At 41.2% G+C, this 20,636-nt stretch overlaps 1 protein-coding gene across 1 annotated transcript in view; it reads left to right on the top strand.

Annotated features, from left to right (window-relative positions):
- The window catches only part of LOC134658686 (protein unc-80 homolog), a 72,916-nt gene that overhangs the window by 19,970 nt on the left and 32,310 nt on the right, over positions 1 to 20,636 (top strand). The window contains exons 26-40 of the mRNA XM_063514344.1: positions 6,841 to 6,958; positions 7,036 to 7,100; positions 7,233 to 7,368; positions 8,039 to 8,213; positions 9,034 to 9,190; positions 9,691 to 9,853; positions 11,111 to 11,203; positions 11,295 to 11,443; positions 12,605 to 12,724; positions 13,750 to 13,862; positions 16,170 to 16,323; positions 16,865 to 17,094; positions 17,844 to 18,069; positions 19,177 to 19,363; positions 20,282 to 20,451. Coding sequence (XP_063370414.1) covers positions 6,841 to 6,958; positions 7,036 to 7,100; positions 7,233 to 7,368; positions 8,039 to 8,213; positions 9,034 to 9,190; positions 9,691 to 9,853; positions 11,111 to 11,203; positions 11,295 to 11,443; positions 12,605 to 12,724; positions 13,750 to 13,862; positions 16,170 to 16,323; positions 16,865 to 17,094; positions 17,844 to 18,069; positions 19,177 to 19,363; positions 20,282 to 20,451 — 2,256 coding nt within the window. The remainder of the gene's footprint in view (positions 1 to 6,840; positions 6,959 to 7,035; positions 7,101 to 7,232; positions 7,369 to 8,038; positions 8,214 to 9,033; positions 9,191 to 9,690; positions 9,854 to 11,110; positions 11,204 to 11,294; positions 11,444 to 12,604; positions 12,725 to 13,749; positions 13,863 to 16,169; positions 16,324 to 16,864; positions 17,095 to 17,843; positions 18,070 to 19,176; positions 19,364 to 20,281; positions 20,452 to 20,636) is intronic.

Here is a 20,636-nt window from a genome sequence, read left to right as displayed (position 1 = left end):
ACAAAAATAGAAAAAAAAACAATAAATTTTGGGGGTTCCCCATACTTAGAACTGAAACTCAAAAAAAATTTTTTCATCAAACCCATACGTGTGGGGTATCTATGGATAGGTCTTTAAAAGTGATATTGAGGTTTCTAATATCATTTTTTTCTAAACTGAATAGTTTGCGCGAGAGACACTTCCAAAGTGGTAAAATGTGTCGTCGTACCCCCCCCCCCTGTAACTTCTAAAATAAGAGAATGATAAAACTAAAAAAATATATGATGTACATTACCATGCAAACTTCCACCGAAAATTGGTTTGAACGAGATCTAGTAAGTAGTTTTTTTTTATACGTCAAAATCCCCTAAATACGGAACCCTTCATGGGCGAGTCCGACTCGCACTTGGCCACTTATTTTTTTAAGAAATAGTGAGACATGAGGAAGGTTTATGTATAATTCGTTAACCCGTGCGAAGCCGGGGCGGGTCGCTAGTTACCAATAAAACCTTGTGATACATATAGTCCGTCAACCAAATCTTGTCAGTAGCAATGTAAAGCAAACTAAAGTAGGGCAACACTCAAAGAGCAGTATTGCGCTAAGAAAAGCAGCAACGTACATCGAACCAAAAGATATTTTTTCCCGCTGAGCGCGCCCTGCGTACGTCAATTCAAATTGTCACTCGCGGTTTATTGAAAAAATTTGAAACATGGACGGACAATTTAAAAGCGATGTTAAAACAATGTTAATCAAAATGATGAACAAATTTGAAGATATCAAAAACAACTTCTGAGTTTACTAAAATATAAAAAAAATCATATCAAAATGCAGATAATTAGATAGTGCATATATTTGTTATTTACAATATAATACCTATGCCACTTGTTAATGTAAATTAGTGTACTCTTCTGGATGAATATGACATACCTGTGTAATTTTTTTGATTGGTATATATTGTACAATATACATATTAAAAATAAAACAACTGATATTTGGGTGTTTATTTAATTTAAAGGTAAATAAGATAAGGGTCACTTTAGCTTACAGTATAATTCAGGTCATTAATTGAAAAAATATAATGAAGTTACCAATGTTACCGGGTCACTTCAACCTTCAACCAAGCATAATACTCTGTAGTAATCTATTGCATCTTAAGCATAAAACAAATTTGTTTCAAAATGTGTAATTTAAGTTTTCAAACATATGGAATTACTGTAAGTGTTCTCTATGAAATATATAACTTAAATTAACTTACAACAAAGATTTCTGAGCTATTAACTGTTTTTAGTGTACCTTAAAGTATGTAATTTGTCTAATTTAAAAATTAAGTACCTTGGTACCTATTTTATTTCATGACGCTAAGAAAAATATACTAGCAAAAAGCAGAGCTTTGTAAGGGCTCGCGGAGTTTTCCTACCTAAACGTACCGGGCCGCGACTTTGATCCAGTCCGAGGCTTGTTCCATGTTCGATCGAGCAGGTACGTAATAAGTCCGTTAAGGACGCAGCTATAAGTGAGAGCGAGAAAGAAATATACTAACCGGACCCCGGTTGCTGTCTGGTACGCCTGTCTGTTACAGCTTTTACTTTGTCCATTAAAAACGTGTCCAGACGACAAAATCAAATTGCCAATATCATCCACATATACCTAATATACAATAATTTCATAAGCGCTTATTATTACATCCTACATGGTCGCCCAGTACTTTTTGTAAGGGAGCCAACTGGCTTTCCTACATAATGTTGGGTCAGCGAGCCAATGTCCTTGAATTTAATTTTTGTGTCCACACCACACAGTTGAGCGAAAAACTATCCCGTCTGGACACCTACTGGCGGTAATCACGCTGCTTCGCACATAAACACACACACACAGTTCCACTAGGTACAGCCAGGGTTCAGCATCAGCTCTATCTTGGGTACTGCACTTCTAAGTGCTCATTAAGTCGTGTCAGATAACCAAAACAGCGTGTGCCTATGTTGCACCAAACTTATCTTGGGTACTTAATCTCCTAAGTGCAACAAACCTGAGTTCCACTAGGTACTGCCAGGGTTCAGCATCAGCTCTATCTTGGGTACTGCTCGCCGAAGTGCTCATCATGATGAGTCGGATGTCCAAAACAGCGTGTGTCTATGTTGCACCAAACCTGAGTTGCAATAAGTACAGCCAGGGTTCAGCATCAGCTTTATCTTGGGTACTACTTAACACTCCGAAGTGCTCATCGATACGAGTCGGATGACCAAAACAGCGTGTGCCTATGTTGCAACAAACCTGAGTTCCACTAGGTACTGCCAGGGTTCAGCATCAGCTCTATCTTGGGTACTGCTCTCCCAAGTGCTCATCATGACGAGTCGGATGTCCAAAACATCGTGTGTCTCTATGTTGCATCAAACCTAAGTTCCACTAGGTACAGCCAAGGTTCAGTATCAGCTCTATAAGTGCTCATCAAGACGTGTCGATTGATTAAGACAGCGTGTGCCTGTGTTGCACCAAACCTGAGTTCCACTAGGAATTGCCAGGGTTCTGGGTCATTTTGTTGAACTGCATGCTGACGTTGCAATTGGCGTGCAGTCGGCGTGTAGTTCCCATACAAGTTGCAGTCGTGTATCGGCCCTAAGTCGCTGAAGTTTGTATTATAATATGATCTTTATTTATAATTTTAGCTGTTCCAAGCAATAGTAACACTAAAGGCGCCATTCATTAATTACGTAAGACAATTTTTGCCAGTTTTTGACCCCCTTCCCTATATGTAAGAAATAATAAGAATAGGCTGACCCCCTCCCTCTCTCACCCCTATAATAGCATATATTTCGTAAGAATCTAAATGAAAAAATGAGTACACGTTTGGTTTTTTTTGTGTTTATTATTCAAAAAAATATTTTTATGGATGTTTATTTGTACGTACTTACGTTTGTACAGGACACAGGTACTTGAGCTCGTTTAAGCTAACTCTGCACCGTGTTTGATAGCATAGAGTGTGGAAGTATTATTATTATTTTAAACGTCATAATTTCGTAGAAATTAAAAAATATCGCATCTTTGTGATCTTACTTACCTACGTAAGAACTATAAAAACCCCCTCCCTCCCCCTAGTAAGAAAAAATTGGAAAAAATAAGATATGTTCGACCCCCCTCCACCCTAAAATCGTCTTACGTAATAAATGAATGGCGCCAAAACTGTTTCTCGAACTGAAAATACCCGATTTACGTTTGCTAACACAACATGACTGATCAGTTCATCAGCGTCACAAAACACATGAGTAAATTGACCTCCGCAGTGAATATACAGCAAGATTGATTGTTCTAGTAGGTATTCACAGAAACTTAATTGCTAAATTGGGAATCAAACCAAGCGAAGCGAGGTGGGTCTGAATCCAAAATTTTAACCCACTTTTGTATTCATCGTTGTTAATGGCGTATAAGCGCCATCGACATTATTGAAATTGAAAACACCACATAGGTATCGTTGTCTGAGTACCCACAACACAAGCCTTCTTGAGCTTTTCTGGAGCTTAGTCAATTTGTATAACGACGTCCAATATTTATTTTTTTACTACTAACGCCATCTGTTAGAGAAATAAATAATTAACATTAGCACGAATGTTAATTCATTATTTTGCTAACAGATGGCGCTAGTAGTAATACAAAGTGTTATTACATTATTAAATTTTTTTAGGTTTATAAAATGATATTTTTATGTTTGATAACACATCTAGACATGAATTTAAATTACTATATTAAATCTCAAACCTAACAGTGCAGTAGTTTTTCCGTAAAGTGTACCACAAGAATGCATAGTTTGTCGAATAGTGATAGGGCTCGCTTCGCTCGCCCTAATAATTGATAATTTTTAGGGTTCTGTGGCAGACATAAAATAGATTCTTTATGTAGTTTGGCCTAGGACTGACTGTTCAATTCAATTCAATTTTCAATTCATGAGTATAATTTTCTACTAGTAGTGTTTGCCAAACTAAAGTTTAGGGAATATGTTTGAGAAACATATCAGAATTATAATATTGTTATATTGTGTGTATAATTATAGTTCAGTGATACTCTTTACTTGTTAGCTTGGTAACATTTTGCTCACACTGCTGTTTTGCATACGAGCTAAAAATGTTTTATATATTGGATAAATCATATTTTGTATGCTGATATTTAAAAAGGTCATTTAGATATCAGGAGAATACTGTTAAGAAATTTTATTAACTTGCACATAGGGCTATTCAAGACGTGTCATTTTGCAAATGTGAAAATACTTTTACTACTACTAGTGCTTCATATGCACGCTAAATAAATTATTTTCTTTTATTGAACAAACAGGTATGTATAGCGACTTAAAACTTCTTTTAAATAGATACATCCCTACTTCAGCAAGTATAAACTAGGATTTCCCATAAGCAGTCCCATAGGTACATATGTGCAGTAACTGAGTGCATGAATCAAATCAGCCTACATAATCTATTTTCTTGATGATTAACATAATGACAACTTTTACAAGAATAATCTGTTGTAAATAATAAGATTATTTTTCGACTTGGTTGCGTTGTACACGTACATAAACCGCCATAGGTAAGTATTGTCTGAAGAAATACTACCTACTACGAACGCCTTATATTGGGCAAGATTTAATCCTGCAACAAACATGTATGGATTAGGTAGATATTGCGAAGATATAATCAAGGCTCTTAATACTGTTTAAAAGGTTTACCTTTGTAAATAGTCACAACTGATTGCTGAAAATATTAGACATGTGGGCCTATGGACGGTTTCCAGGGCACAATTTATGGTCTTGTTGGATAGATTTAGGCATACGTTTTAATTTTATTTATGCCTTTTAACCCTAAAACAAAAAAAACTGAACATAATCTTAAAAGTTCGAAAGAGTTCTTCCAGTCCCTTCGGCCGTGTACGTAACCGACCTTTCGTAACTGGTAACGAAGGAAGAAAAAATGATCTTTGTATGATACTGGTTTCGAATAAAGATCATTTTTTTCTCGTACGTAATCAGTCACCATCTTTCGAAGGTGGTTCGTAACCAGTTACATAGTAAGAATTAATTTTCTTAATACGATCCTTCGCCTAGACTAAGTAAGGACTAGATTACATAACGACTATGTGAGCAAAACCAACTTAATTTCATCAGGTCTTGGTTGTAAAATGTCTAATTTTGTAAACCGTCTTAATCGATACATTCCTGAGTTGAAGATTAGACTTAACTAGCTCTTTTGTATGTATAACACCATTTAATATGTCTGTGGGGCATTGCTTAGAAATTTTACGTTTTAATTAGGTACATATTATAACACATGTAATTTTTTTCATTTCCTTACCTTTAGTTTAAAGTTATACTTGTAGACTACTATTTTGATGCTGATTGTACCATTAATTGTTCCATCGCCGATTTTCAATATAAATATATACCTAAAAGAAGAAACTGACTGACTGACTGACATATGAACGCACAGCCCAAACCGCTAGTTCTAGAGATTCCAAATTTGGCACGTAGGTTCCTTATAAGGTCTAGGGGTGCACTAAGAAAGGATGTTTCAAAATTCACCCCCTAAGGGGGTAAAATAGGGGTTCAAAGTTTGTTTGGGGAAAACCTCATTTTTTAGTAGTCTTAGTACGCCGGCGAAGCCGCGGGAAAAAGCTAGTTAATTACAAAGAAAGGCTTAATAGATCTATATTATCATTTAATTATAATTTGGTGCACCTAATACACTAGCAACTGTATAATGAATTAAAATAATTGCTTGGCGCATAATGTAATGATCCGTTTAAGGGCATAATTTAGTATCGTATTCCCGATTTAGGATCAACTCGTCACACCAAAATTTTGTTCTAACCGGTCATACTGCCGAAAGCAATAATATTTGTTTCAACCCGTCACAAGTAAATTTAGTTCTATTAAGTCACATAGTAATTTTGTAGCTATTGGTCACACTGAAAATCTGTTCTTATTCGTCATCCCGTCAATAAGTTCTAACTGGTCACAAGGAGGATACAGAATATAGAGTCTTCTTTTGAAACTTATTCATGGATATAACAGTTAGTCTAGTCTATAACAGTAAGGAGTTTGAAGAGGTTTCATATCAGTATGTTACCTACGCTCAATGATGATTAAAACATTTTGACTCAGTTACGTATGAGGAATAGATAGTCTTTTTTCGTAATTTCAAATAGAAAATTTTTCTCTCGTAACTATGGTTACGTACGAAGAAAAAATAATCTTTATTCGAAACCAGTATCGTACAAAGATCATTTTTTCTTCCTTCGTTACCAGTTACGAAAGGTCGGTTACGTACACGGCCGAAGGGCTTCCAGTACTTGTCATAACCTCATTTTTTAGTAATGTTTACCATCAACGAGCATGATTGTACATTGTAGGCTCCTTAGCTTTGCTTATTCTTATTTAATGTATTGGTATTTAATGGTAACAGCAGAAATATCTCATGAAACAGAAACGATTCAGACTGAAAACCAAATGAAAACAAATAAGGTGTCGGCTGTCATTCACGATCCACATTCCACAGATAAAAGACAGATGACACGCGTTTTGGAATTATTTGAACACAGTGTTGCTAACCTGCGATTTTTCAAATTTGCCGCCTTTTACTACTGACAAGATTTGGTTGACGGACTTTAACTAAAATTCCCTTAAACATTAGTCGAAGCATAATTCATGGTCTAAGAGACCAATTATAGTATGAGATATTACGTACATCGTCACGCACAGTACCAGAGATATTGAAAACAGAACAGCGGATTTTTGTCGTAGGGAAGTCTGGTGTTATAAAAAAATCTGAATGAAAATCAGGCCAGTAAATATATGTTATACTATAACGTCGATCGTGTCGTTTCAGCCTAACACGGTGGTGGTCGGTAGAGCCGCGATGCTACTGGAGTGTGCACATTTGGTCCACAACTGCAACAAAGGCCAGTGGCCCTACTGGTTGAAGTCCAATATGTCTAAAGCAACCGGTAAATACAAGTTTAATCGATGTTTACTTGCTTAGATATATTAATACGAGATCTTAAAATTGTTTCTTTTTTTCTAGTCACTACGAGTCCGCACCTGAAAAGACAACGTTTAGCTGCAAAATTATTTTATCAATGGGCTGAAGTAAGTATTTTTCTGCAGTTTACAGTAATTCAATCTACATCAGGTGTCATAAAGTCATGAATTTTCATTACATATAGTGACGTTAAATAAATGGCAGTGATTTTTAATGTTGCTGGGCTATTTTTAATGCAGGCTATAGGAAACCGGTTGGAAGAGATGTTGATAGAAGACAAAAAATACATAGACAACGTGATCAACGTGGTCACCGACCCTGACGGACAACGCGACCTGCTGCAGCAGGACGAGGAGGAGGACTTCCTCGACGAAGGTTAGTCACTCAGTTCAACCTGGTTAAAAAGTATACTGTGAAAATGATGTCACTTTTGAAAAACGATTCGAATGAATTCGCCTCGGCCACAAACGTAAGCTCGACGCCGACCGCCATACAATAGGGATGATGACACATGTTGAATTTTATAACAAAATCTAGTAAAATAGATAGCAAACGAGCAATTTATCACAATAATGTGGATATTAAAATAAAATATTGAAAAATTACAAAATTACAGGATCTGAAAGTTTCAAAATTTAAGTTTTTTTTAACTTCCGAAAACGATAAAAGTAAGGGTACCATTCGATTCCTTACATTTCACCAAAAAAAATATTGTATGGCAACTATATACATAAACGCAATATTTCACCGACAAAAACGCAATTTTCTTGTTTTGTCCATACTACAAGATGGGCGATGACGTCACGGCTTCTGGCCGTTTTGTATAGGGCGTTTCGCGAGTGAAGTGCGACTGTCGGACTTTGACTACAATTTCCGACTTTTGTGTTACTTTAATGCAACGGGTCCCATATAGACATTTGATCCTAAAAACAAACCCGATCGATTGATACCTAAAAAAAAAATTGGTCATGTAGCCTATTGTTTTATTGAATGCATGGCGGTCGCTCGGACGGAGCGTGTTGGTGACGGTGTGTGTGGCCGGCAGCGAGCCTGCGAGCGGCGGGCGGGCCTGTGGGCGCGGCGTGCGGGCGCGCGCTGCGGCTGGTGGCGTGCGTGCTGCTGTGCGAGATCACGGCCTTCCTGCGCGAGTCCTACCAGAACCTGCCCAAGTCCTGCCGCGCCTCGCTCAAGGAGCGAGGGCCCTGGGACCGCGTCTATAGGTACGATTCATTCTCGCACGCCTAGAATGACATATTGGTGGGTAGTACATGTGTTCGGTGTTAAAAAAATAAATCGTTTCTGTTAATGTTATGCGAAGATGGATGGAAAAACGAAGACGTTTGTGTTGTAAGAATAAGTGAGTTCATTATGTTACGTTATTTTGTATTGTACGGTCGAGAGTGCATATTTTTGATGAAACTTTTATTTTAACAGGGCTCTTAGCAGTCAACACACATTAATGCCAGTCGAGTATGTGTTCTAAAGAAATAATGCATGTTTCCTTGCATACTGCACTGAGCGTGCATGCGTATAGAACTACATAGGTTTCGTTAAAGTGTTTTGACTTTACGAAACGATTCAGCAAACCTCACCTCGAAAATGAGTTTGTTTATCTAGAGATGCGCTCATCGCGCCCGGCACGACTCAGTACCGATACCGTATACGAGTAGGTACGATACCGGTAATCCGTGCCGACAGCACACTTAACTGCATGGTATGTTAATAACTTACCTACCTAACTTTTACCTAAATAAAACAGTAAATACAGTTTAAAATCACACTAAATAAATTTAATATTTTTATGAGCTCACCCTTACTGACTTTACAAAATCACTGAATAAAGGTAGTAATCAAAATATGCAAATAGGTAGTATAGTATTTAGTATAACAAGTAAAAGTAATCGCTTTGCTACATTGGCATGCTCAGTAAAGAAGATTTGAAATTTTGACAAGTATTGTAAAGAAAATAGAGCTAAACGCTACGCCAAGAGGGCCTCGCTATCGGGTACAGTGGTATAATACGTTGTGTGTGTGTGTTAGGGAAGCGAACCGGCGGTGGAGCATGGCGCTGTCCTCGATGGGGCACTCGCAGGCGTCGGCGCAGAGCCTGCAGTCCATCGCGGGCGCTGAACCTGAGCGCAAGATCTCTTTCGTCATCCACGAGCCCGAAAATGTCTCTGGCGGGAGCAACGTCACGGTACTTACGGTTGCCATTAGACTGTTTTTAGGGTTCCGTACCCAAAAGGTAAAAACGGGACCCTATTACTAAGACTCCGCTGTCCGTCCGTCCGTCCGTCCGTCTGTCACCAGGCTCTATCTCACGAACCGTGATAGCTAGACAGTTGAAATTTTCACAGTTGATGTATTTCTGTTGCCGCTATAACAACAAATACTAAAAACAGAATAAAATAAAGATTTAAGTGGGGCTCCCATACAACAAACGTGATTTTTGACCGAAGTTAAGCAACGTCGGGCGGGGTCAGTACTTGGATGGGTGACCGTTTTTTTGCTTGTTTTGCTCAATTTTTTGTTGATGGTGCTGAACCCTCCGTGCGCGAGTCCGACTCGTACTTGGCCGGTTTTTAATTTCAACATATGCATAAATTCAAGTGACAGTCCAAGGCGCTACATAAATTGACTAAATTTCATATATTTCTAACACTAAGAAACAAATTGTCTCGTGTTGTGTACCAACAGTTGGCGGACGCAATCCCGCCCGTAGACGACAAGAAGGGGCGGCTAGGGTCTCGCGGGAAGGCGTGCCTGCACCGCCGCAGCACGCAGCAGCACCAAGCCTACGGATCTTTCAAGCGACGCTCGATCAAGCTCCGGCAGAAGGACGCAAGGGAAGTCGACGAATGTACGTACAAAGCTAAAATCGACCGACTAGAGCGTTGAACGAAAGTACGAAGTCTGCCGTAGCTTTACTTACAGATATACAGTCAAATAGATGGTGAAAGCCAAAGTGGCCAAATATATTCCAACACACCTTTCTTACCATAGGAATAAGGATGTTACTTTATCCAAGTAACTGTTACTACCTACGCTAGTTTTGGCATAAATGACTATTAAGACACGTGATTATTTGTAATCGCCTTTTTCGCGTTTTTTTCGTCGCAAGTTCAACACCCAACTGCGAGATAAACCAAAAAGTTTCTTCAAACACTAAACTTAGCTTAAATATCGTGCATTTGGATCATATTAATTCATTCGTTAATTCACTACTGGTTTCCCACTAGTACTCTATGTAGTCATCCATATCAGTGTGTAATTTGCGGCTGACGAATTGTAATTTAATATTATCTTTTTTACAACCTTTCCTTAAAACATTATAATTTCAAATAGGAATTTTACAACGTAAAGTATACTTGTGCGTATAAGTACTTGAAATTTCATAAATTCCATATACTTTGTTTCCAAATTGCATCCGTCAGCCGCATTTTGATATGTGTTTTTTAAATTATCTATAACCTTCGAATAACAAGGCCTGTGGGCTTATAATTTTATAGGGCGTCCGCTAATTAGCGCGGGTGCACAGAGCGGGCATATGCACGCGGGCGCCATTATAAGTGAAATCCATCGTAGGTACGTGTCCGCACTGTCCGCGCCAGCTAGCGTTGCTCATACTATTTTTCGTTAACCTGCTTACCCGCTCCGTGCAACTGCGCCAGCTAGCGGACGTCCTATAAAATTATTTTACGAATTAAATGTCCAACTAATCAAACTTGAACGAAGGTTATAAAGCATCCTAAATCATATCATACCATGCTCTACATTCTGTATAGTCTTGACAATGGAATATTGTTATAAATGCCTACTAAAAAGAGACCTTGTTATATGTCTCTAAGCCTTATTGTCATTTTAAATACACTACGCAAAAGATGAATTTTGTGCAAACTTTTATGATTGTATAATTGTGTTGTGTACATTTGTCAAGTGATTCTGATGTCAAGTCTAGCAGAAGCTTATGAGTTTCATTTAAATGTATATCACTACCATTGGCAAACAAAAGAAATGTAAAACTATTAAAATACATAATCCAAAAGATCCTGTGCACGAAGTTTTAAACCGATGTTGAAACAGACGGCCAAAGATCATTTACGTTTCTTTTTTTTAGTTGTTAATCGGCGCTCTGAATCAATACAAAGCAGGCGAAAGGTATCGTCCCTTTCTGACAGGAGTGACACATCTGAAATATATCCCCCTGCAGGTAATTGTTTGACAACTAGTCCTAGAGCCTAGCCCACCCTTAGTGAGATGGCGTCTGGAGATGCTGCGACTGACGCTTGAACCAATTTTAGGGGGCACAGTAATTATGCCAAACGAGGTGGACAGTGGAGGGGAGGAGAGCCCCGGGGTGCTGTCGGACGACCACGACCACCCGCCGGACAGTCCGGATAGCAACTCCACCGATCCACCTGATAATAATAAGGGTTTCCCTTGGCTTAAGGTGAGCACGGTCATTTCAATCATTCACAGACAGATCGCTGTGACATTTCATCGCCTCATGTTTGTTTAATACTTGTTGTTGTACATTACTTTAGAGAATGGGAATTCTGGGACTGCCTAACTTGCGTGACCTTTTGAACGTCACATTAAAATACTATAAGCATTGGTCACGCGCTTACATATTGACTAATTAAAAGCCCGGGCTACTGACATCTTTGGAGATAGGTGCTGAAAGGTGTCCACAGGGTAAGCAAGTCAGGCTATCCCATTTCCCGCCAAATTAAATGTAGCGCTTTCTCCAACGATGCAGCAAAAATCATACAACAACAAAAATGTGAACAAGAAACTTACCGTGGCCACAGGTGTTGAGAGTGCGTTCGAGGTGTATATTGTATAATGTAAACTGCTCTTTGGATTCGTTGAGACGTGTTCTGTTTGCGTGTGTGTTTTTGTTGTGTGTGTGTGTGTGTGTGTGTATGTGTGTGTCGTGCCTTGTGTAGTAAAAGTCTTTAAGCTAAAGTTATACTCGAAAACATGCTTCACACCTATGGTGTGGATTTTTTTTAAATATTGATCTACATCTATTGCGCAAAGTATGTCTGACAATGTGGGTTTGTAAACAGAAAAAAAAAATTTTGGGCATTTGTTGGAGAATAATTTATACACTAAATAAAACAACCTACTTAAATAGCAACGAACGAAATCGTTTTCTAGCGTAGTTTAAATTAAACAAGCTTAAAAATCTGCCTAATTAGCAAAATACTAATATGTAGTTGGATTTTTAATGTCGTGAACGCATTTTGGAGTAATATTTAAAAAAGTTGTATCCGAATATAAATTATCAACTTCATCAAGCGATTACCGTTATGTTAGTCGAAGATCTGTCAAGAAAGTTTTACGTTAGGTCAAGTAGTGGACTGTACTCTACGTAAAGCTTTCTAGAAAGTGCGTTATAATAATAAAAATACATTATCACATTCAGTTTGTAATTTCTTGGATCTTTTAATAAAAAAATTGAATTGTATAATAATATTTAATGTATTTGTCCGTGTTTTTACATCAAATTACCTAGTCGCGTTTTCATCATGATCTGTACAACTTTTTAAATATTACCTACTCTTGTCCCTCTCACACACCAATTATAGCGATATTTGCGTTGCAGGTTATGGTAAAGTTCCTTAACTCGTTCAACTACGTATGCTGCCACCAAAACTTCTGCCATCCGTACTGCTTCCGTCGCAACATGCGCGCCAGCGCCCGCCTTATGAAGTCCGTCCAGAAGGTAATGCCTGAGCAAGTGTGGCACTCGTGCAGGTGACGGTACAGTTCCTGAACTCGGTCAACTACGTATGCTGCCACCAAAACTTCTGCCATCCGTACTGCTTCCGTCGCAACATGCGTGCCAGCGCCCGCCTCATGCGTGCCAGCGCCCGCCTCATGAAGTCCGTCCAGAAGGTAATGCCTGAGCAAGTGTAGCACTCATGCAGGTGACGGTACAGTTCCTGAACTCGTTCAACTACGTATGCTGCCACCAAAACTTCTGTCATCTGTACTGCTTCCGTCGCAACATGCGTGCCAGCGCCCGCCTCATGAAGTCCGTCCAGAAGGTAATGCCTTGAGCAAGTGTATATAGCACTCGTGCAGGTGACGGTACAGTTCCTGAACTCGTTCAACTACGAGTACGTATGCTGCCACCAAAACTTCTGCCATCCGTACTGCTTCCGTCGCAACATGCGTGCCAGCGCCCGCCTCATGAAGTCCGTCCAGAAGGTAATGCCTGAGCAAGTGTAGCACTCATGCAGGTGACGGTACAGTTCCTGAACTCGTTCAACTACGTATGCTGCCACCAAAACTTCTGCCATCCGTACTGCTTCCGTCGCAACATGCGTGCCAGCGCCCGCCTCATGAAGTCCGTCCAGAAGGTAATGCCTGAGCAAGTGTAGCACTCGTGCAGGTGACGGTACAGTTCCTGAACTCGTTCAACTACGTATGCTGCCACCAAAACTTCTGCCATCCGTACTGCTTCCGTCGCAACATGCGTGCCAGCGCCCGCCTCATGAAGTCCGTCCAGAAGGTAATGCCTGAGCAAGTGTAGCACTCGTGCAGGTGACGGTACAGTTCCTGAACTCGTTCAACTACGTATGCTGTCCCTAGAACTTCTGCTATCCGTACTGCTGCCGTCGCAACATGCGCCAATTGGAAAAAACATGAATTTATTTTAGTTGAATAAATAAAACAAACTCGGTTAACGTTTTGACGCTTCAACGCTTCAAATTGGCGTCGCATTAAAGCGTATGAATGTTTCAGATATATGGGGAGAAGTTCGGTCCTGAAGTGAACGCTACGAACAGTGAAGATGGACTTGGCGGGGCGCGCCGAGGGCGCCGCACTCGCAAGTCTTCGGAACACGCTACTGATAGGTTTGTGAGCCACATTACTGATCAAGCATCAAAGCACCATGTTCGTAATACTCGTAAATATATGGGGCATTATCTATGAAAAGGGACCTTATTGTCGATGGCGCTTACGCCGCACAGCATTGCGCGCCATTGTATTTATATCGGAGCATCGTTAATAATGGCGTAAGCGTCATCGACAATAAGGTCCCTTTTCATGGATAACGTCACATATATGTAATCACGATGTTGGTGCCGTCACTAAATTAAAAATCTCTTAAGGAGTGCAGCTAGCACAACCTTTGAGATCATGCAAAATGACTGCAGGCGCGCTCTTTTTTTTTCCTTTTAAAATTTAAATACACTCGGGTGCAAAGAAATCGGACCACCCCAGCATTTTCAACATTTTTTCAATTTGTGTAAAAACTGTAACCTCGATCATGATAATTTAAATACCACGTGGTAGATAATTTTCTGCCCTATCAAATGACATCAATATTCAGGAGTGGGGATGGATATTGTGCAAAATATGGGCCTGGAAATCACCCCCCTCCAACTGCCTCATTAGCGCATGCACTAATTGACCACTTATCATTAGGTATAAAAACAGTCATTATCATTGTTTATGCATCATTCGTGATTGGTACGTCTTCCTGAACACTACTCTCATCGCCTGAACCTGGAAAAACTGGAGAAAAATGGATACTACCTCGACTGAAGCCGGCCAAGCAGTTGCCCTATTGCAGGGAGGGCTTAGTCAACGTGCAGTGGCTCGACAACTCAACCTATCGAAGTCATCGGTTCAACGTGTCTTCCAGAGATTCCGCGTAGATCAGACGTTATCCAGAAGACCCGGAACTGGCAGAACTCGCATCACTTCTGAGAGAGATGACCGTTTCATCGTTCTTACCTCGCTACGAAATCGTCGACTGAATGCCGTTCAGCTTCAGCAGAAGCTCCTAGAGACCAGGAATGTGTCTATCAGCCGATGGACAGTTAGAAGACGACTGAAGGAGAAGGAATTGACAGCTCACAGAGCTGCAAATGGCCCAAAACTCACCCCAATACATCGTGGACAACGACGCGTCTTCGCTCGCGAACATGAAGAATGGACCCTTCAGCAATGGAGTTCCGTACTTTTTTCCGACGAGTGCAGGATAACTTTGTCTGGCAATGACGGACGGGTACGAGTCTACCGAAGACCTGGGGAGCGGTTCTCTCAATGCTGCATCGAGGAACGTGTTGCTTATGGTGGGGGGTCAATCATGGTCTGGGCTGGTATTTCTTTGGAAGCGAAGACGGACATTGTGTTCATCACAGGGCCAGGTACCAGACCGAATTCAGGCGGTTTGACTGCACGTCGGTACGTGGAGGAAATCCTGGCTGATCATGTGGTCCCATTTGCGGGTTATATCGGCGATGAGTTCATCCTCATGCAAGATAACGCTCGGCCGCATACAGCCCGGATCACTAAGGAGTACTTGGAGGAGGTCGGCATCAGAGTCATGGAGTGGCCAGCCCGCAGTCCTGACCTAAACCCGATCGAGCACATTTGGGACGAGCTGAAAAGAAGAATCCGGGCCAGAAATCCCGCCCCTGAATCCTTACTGGAGCTAAAGACTGCGATCGAAGAAGAATGGGCGGGCATCCCTCAAGACACTGTAAAAAAATTCATAAGATCAATGAAAAACCGAATGACTGCATGTCGTAGGGCTAGAGGAGGCAATATACGGTATTAAAATGCTGAAAATTGTTTTAATTTTTACTTGATATCTTTAGAATCGCAGTTTTCCCATTATGCATAAGTTTCACTCCAGTATGCATTTTTAGGGTGACAAAGTTCTTAGCCCTGAAAGCCTGAAAATATTGGAAGTAAACCTGTGAAAAGCACATCAATTTATAGAGGAAAAGCCAACCTTTCATTAGGTATATAATATGTCACAGTAGCACATACAGTTTTTACAGAAATTGAAAAAATGATAAAAATGCTGGGGTGGTCCGATTTCTTTGCACCCGAGTGTAGTTTATTTACAGTGTTGTTTTTAAATGCCGCATGAATCTTACGAGTATAATAACAAACTCGCGCGAGTCTCAGACATAATAAGTACCTATTTTAAAACTGGTCACTCACATATTAAAGTCTAAAATTACTTGATATGCTTCGCTCCACAACGAGTTGAATCAACTGAGCAGTCTACGTCGGTCAGCAAACGCGCGCTCCAGCTAAAGCTGCTCGTTATAGCGCGAAATCGTCGAGCATTTTCGACTTAAAAAACGTAAGTAGTTCGCCCTTTTATTCATTTCAATCGTTGGTTTTATGTTATTGTGCAGAATCGACAGGTCCGTGATAGAAAGCGCGGGGCTGGCGTACCACGCGGCCGGGGTCGAGGCTGCAGCTAAGGCCGCGGAGCCCGCCGCCGCGCCCATGACCTCCGCTTACCCGCCGGCCGAGCCGCCCGCCATACTCAAGTACCTCAAGGGGCAGGTAGGCGACCTTCAGTTTCAGCAGCTTGAAGCTATCACATGCAGGATCAACACGTCGCCTGCGGCTACTATCGGCATGTCTTACGGGCATTCTGCCGGAACGGCAAATTTTCACAGCGACGTGACGTGATGCACATAGCAGCTACCTTAACAAAATACAATCAATAACCGTTAATTTAAAACTAAGTGTAAGGCCTGAGTGAACGCTCGAAGCGGAGCGTTCGGTGGGGCGTGCATCGTGGCGTCGGGCTCACAAGTGATTTGAGCAGCGTGCACTAAGGCCGCTCCTATACGTTTGCATTTGTTTAACATGCACGCCGCACGCCCCGCCCCGCTGCACGCCCAACTCGAGCGTCCACTCAGGCCTTACACTTAGTTATCAAATTATATCATGCAAATATTACAAATTGCGTCACGTAACTTAGTAACCGACACTTTTCATACTTCGGCAGATGAAGGATTATTTAAATTTGAACTTTTTTGCTCTCAAAATATTCAACGCTTATATTCTACTGCCCTAACTGCTCTCGTGATTGATTTAGGTCCGCGACGCATATCACGCGCCGCTGGCGGCGCTGATTAAAGGCGCCTGCACGATGGACGAGCAGCTGTTTGCCGAGAGCGCCGCGGTGGCGTGGCAGCTCCTACTGGAACCGGACCGGGAGCTGAGCGCCTGCGCCGCGTCGCTCTTCATACTTGCCGCCGTGAAAGCGCCCCTCACCGCTTCGGAGATCATGCACAACGACTTGAAGCACACCGACCCCGCGGTCAGGTAGGTACTCATAAGCCATAAATAATAAATATTGAGTGCGACACGCGGCATGTTTCTATGTAGCTTACTGTTCTTGCATATTGTGCCTGTGCTATAGTGTGCTGAGTTAGGCAACACTGTAGTGTCGTCTTTTTCAAACCAATTTATATAAGAAAACGGGACGACATTACAGTGTTGCCACTTTTTAATTTCTACTCTTTTTTGCCAAGCTGTACCAACACGCACGCGTAAAAGCGTATTTAATAAAAAATATAAAAAAAGCTTTTATTTCAGGCAGTTACCCATATTGCATACAAAATTTAGCTTGGCACAGATTACCGTTTCTAACTAACTTTATTAAATAAATTACCTAAGGAATTAGTACACATTTTAGAAAATAGAAAATCATCGCAACTCAATAAAATTCTAAAGGAATATTTCACAAATGATAATGCTCTGGCAAATATACTGGCAAACAAACAATAAACCCATTAGTTAAATTAAGAAAAGTAGATAATTACATTTCGAATTACTCAATGTATTATTAGGTAACATCAAAACGCGAGTTTAGTGACCGCGCACATAATCTCATACTAGAGATTTTGCACACAAATGTATGTAGATTTAAGTACTTTTTTAGCGAAATAAATAGATTTAAATATATATATATATATATATATATATATTTTTTTACTGTGTTATTAGTACTTCTCTCTAGGTACCTGGTCTTACCTTTAGACCTCTAGTCTGAAGTAATTTCGACGTTACAGAATCAAGGCGATCCTAAAATTCCAAGTGATGTGGAAGCTCCGCTACCAAGTGTGGCCGCGCATGGAGGAGGGCGCCTCCGTGACGTTCAAAGTGCCTCCCCCCGGCATCGAGTTCACGCTGCCCTCGCCGAAGATAGGGATCGAGTCGCTGGCCGTCGTGGACCCGCCGTGGACGCCGCAGGTCAAGGACAAGGATATGGAGATGACCTTGAACCAGGAGCGGCATGTCAGTACTGTTTATTGACCTACTTTAGTAGCTAAACCCAAATCTACCTACCTACCTTTACGGGTGTGCTTCTAATGTACTTTTAACTATAAATGGTTACACCACTTTGTCAGTCGGTAAGAACCAGGAAAACTATACTCATCCTTTTCTTAATTAAATCTTCTCGGGGCAGAGGTGTAGGGTTGGAGCCGGTCTACCTAGCTTTATTTGACGTTCATAAGCGCATTGTAATTATACCTACTTGAATAAACTATCTTTTATCTTTTGGGTGCTAGTACTAGTGTAAGACAATTATAGTATGATTCTTTCTGTCTATGTTTGAAATGAGACAGTCCTTTGACTAACTATATAAATCGACGAGTTTCAATCACACCACGGGGCTATGGACATCCCAACTACACTCACCACTGCCATATAAAACACTATTATACTTCCCTCAATTGATCCACTTTGTCTCTCTCCTATATCTACAAATCCCTGTCCTTACAACTCGTAGTCTTCTATTTTGCGATACTCTTACCAACTCCTAACATTATTTTCTCAAAAATGGACGGCAAAGTTGACGTTGCCGGTTAAAAAATAGGTCGCGAAGTGCGTAGTTTATGGTCATTCAAAAAATTTGAAAGTTAAAAACATTGCAGTCTCGATTTCGGGACTGCAATGTTGCATACAAATTCCATTATTTAACGAGTTCCAAACTTTTTAAAACTTTAAATGGCCGTATCAAATGAAGGCATAGGTCCATTAAACAGCCAACAGATGATCAGCACTTATTATTATAATGTTGGTACCGCGACTATTTAGGTGTCTCAAATACGTTAGCGTATTTTCAGCAGAAAAATACACGTCTTTTTTTTTTAAAGGCGGCAAGCAAATCTTTTTAATGGTTTTACTTTTTTCTGTGAAAATTAGAACGTTGCTTCTGTAAAATATTTCTATTTCTTGCACCATTTTTGAGAAAAGCACTATATATGACTCGGCTGGAAGGCTACTTGCTGGCTTCGGATTAAATTAAACGGACTCCCAAGGTCGTCCGTTTAAAACGAATCCTCAGCCTGCAAGTAGCTACTTCCGAACCTCGACAATAATGTACTATTACCTACACAGCGATCGCTAGTAACAGCGACCAAGACCCGCAAGAAGCAGCAGACGGAGGCGATCAAGCGCGCGCTGCAGCAGCGGAACGACAAGAAGCGCGCGGAGCGGGAGAGCTTCCTCATCACCACCATACCCATCACGAGGCAGGCGGCGCGCGAGCCCGCGCTCGACCATGCCGCTGACGACCACATCGAACGTGAGATCTTATTCATCATCGAAAATACCTGTGCTCTTAAGCTTTGGATTCCTCCGAAAACGGTGCCGTCATATTACGGCCGCTATATAGCGTTGACTGACGTCACTAGAACGTTGTCTATGTAAACAAGATGGCGCGGTTTCCTAGACGGCGTTACGTTACGTTGATTGTTAACGTAAAGCTTTGGATTCCTCCGAAAACGGTGCCGTCATATTACGGCCGCTATATAGCGTTGACTGACGTCACTAGAACGTTCTCTATGCAAACAAGATGGCGCGGTTTCCTAGACGGCGTTACGTTACGTTGATTGTCAACGTAACGTAAGATGACGGCCGTCATGACGGTGTCGATAGTTTCGTGAACGTTTTATTAGATAGCGGTGACGCCATTTTGAATAAATGACACGAGATTTGAATAAATGATTCCGTACTACGATTATTTTCCTCTTCTGATGATATTTCATCCTCCAAGTAAATTATAGATGATCAAGCAAATCTTGTCAGTAGGAAAAGGCGCGAAATTCAAATTTTCTATGGGACGTTATCCCATCGCGCCTACATTTTTCAAATTTGCCGCTTTGACCTTGGTGGATGACGGTGTGTTATGACGCCGTGGTACTTTCCACATGTCGCCACCGTAAAGACGGCCGTCTTTTGCGGCCGCTATATGACGGCACCGTTTTCGGAGGAATCCAAAGCTTTAAGTAGTCCCTAATAAAGTTCACATGGATTCCGAGTCAGGGGGCGCAAGGTTTCTTTAGCGATCGCTACATAGCGAGTTCCCGACTACTTGTAAAACTAACAAATACTATCAAATGTGGCAAACTATTTTCTGACATATGGGTTTAAAATCATCGCCACCACGATAAAAACTCTACCTTCTAGTTTTTTCCTAAAACATCTGTACATTTACTCGCAGCGCCAGCCGACGAGGAGATATCGGAAGGCGTCCGCGGCTCGCACCACACGCAGGTGGCGTCGGCGCTGTTCCCGTCCGCGCTGTGCTCGGCCGTGGCCGAGATCGTGTCGCTCCTGGACGACGCGGCGGTCTCCGCCGAGGGCTGCTCCGTCTACGAGGTGGCCTATCAGGTCAGACATCGGCATTTGAACATAGCGTGTGATTCTAACGAATAAGCCTCATCATCATCTTCCTCGCGTTGTCCCGGCATTTTGCCACGGCTCATGGGAGCCTGGGGAGGAATTGGCGTGAACACTATAGTTCGTTTTTAGGGTTCCGTAGCCAAATGGCAAAAAACGGAACCCTTATAGATTCG

Source organism: Cydia amplana, chromosome 2 (genome assembly GCF_948474715.1).
Source record: "Cydia amplana chromosome 2, ilCydAmpl1.1, whole genome shotgun sequence".
NCBI classification, from domain to species: Eukaryota; Metazoa; Arthropoda; class Insecta; order Lepidoptera; family Tortricidae; genus Cydia; species Cydia amplana.
Note: the sequence above shows the minus strand (reverse complement) of the source record. Positions and strands in the feature narration are given on the sequence as shown.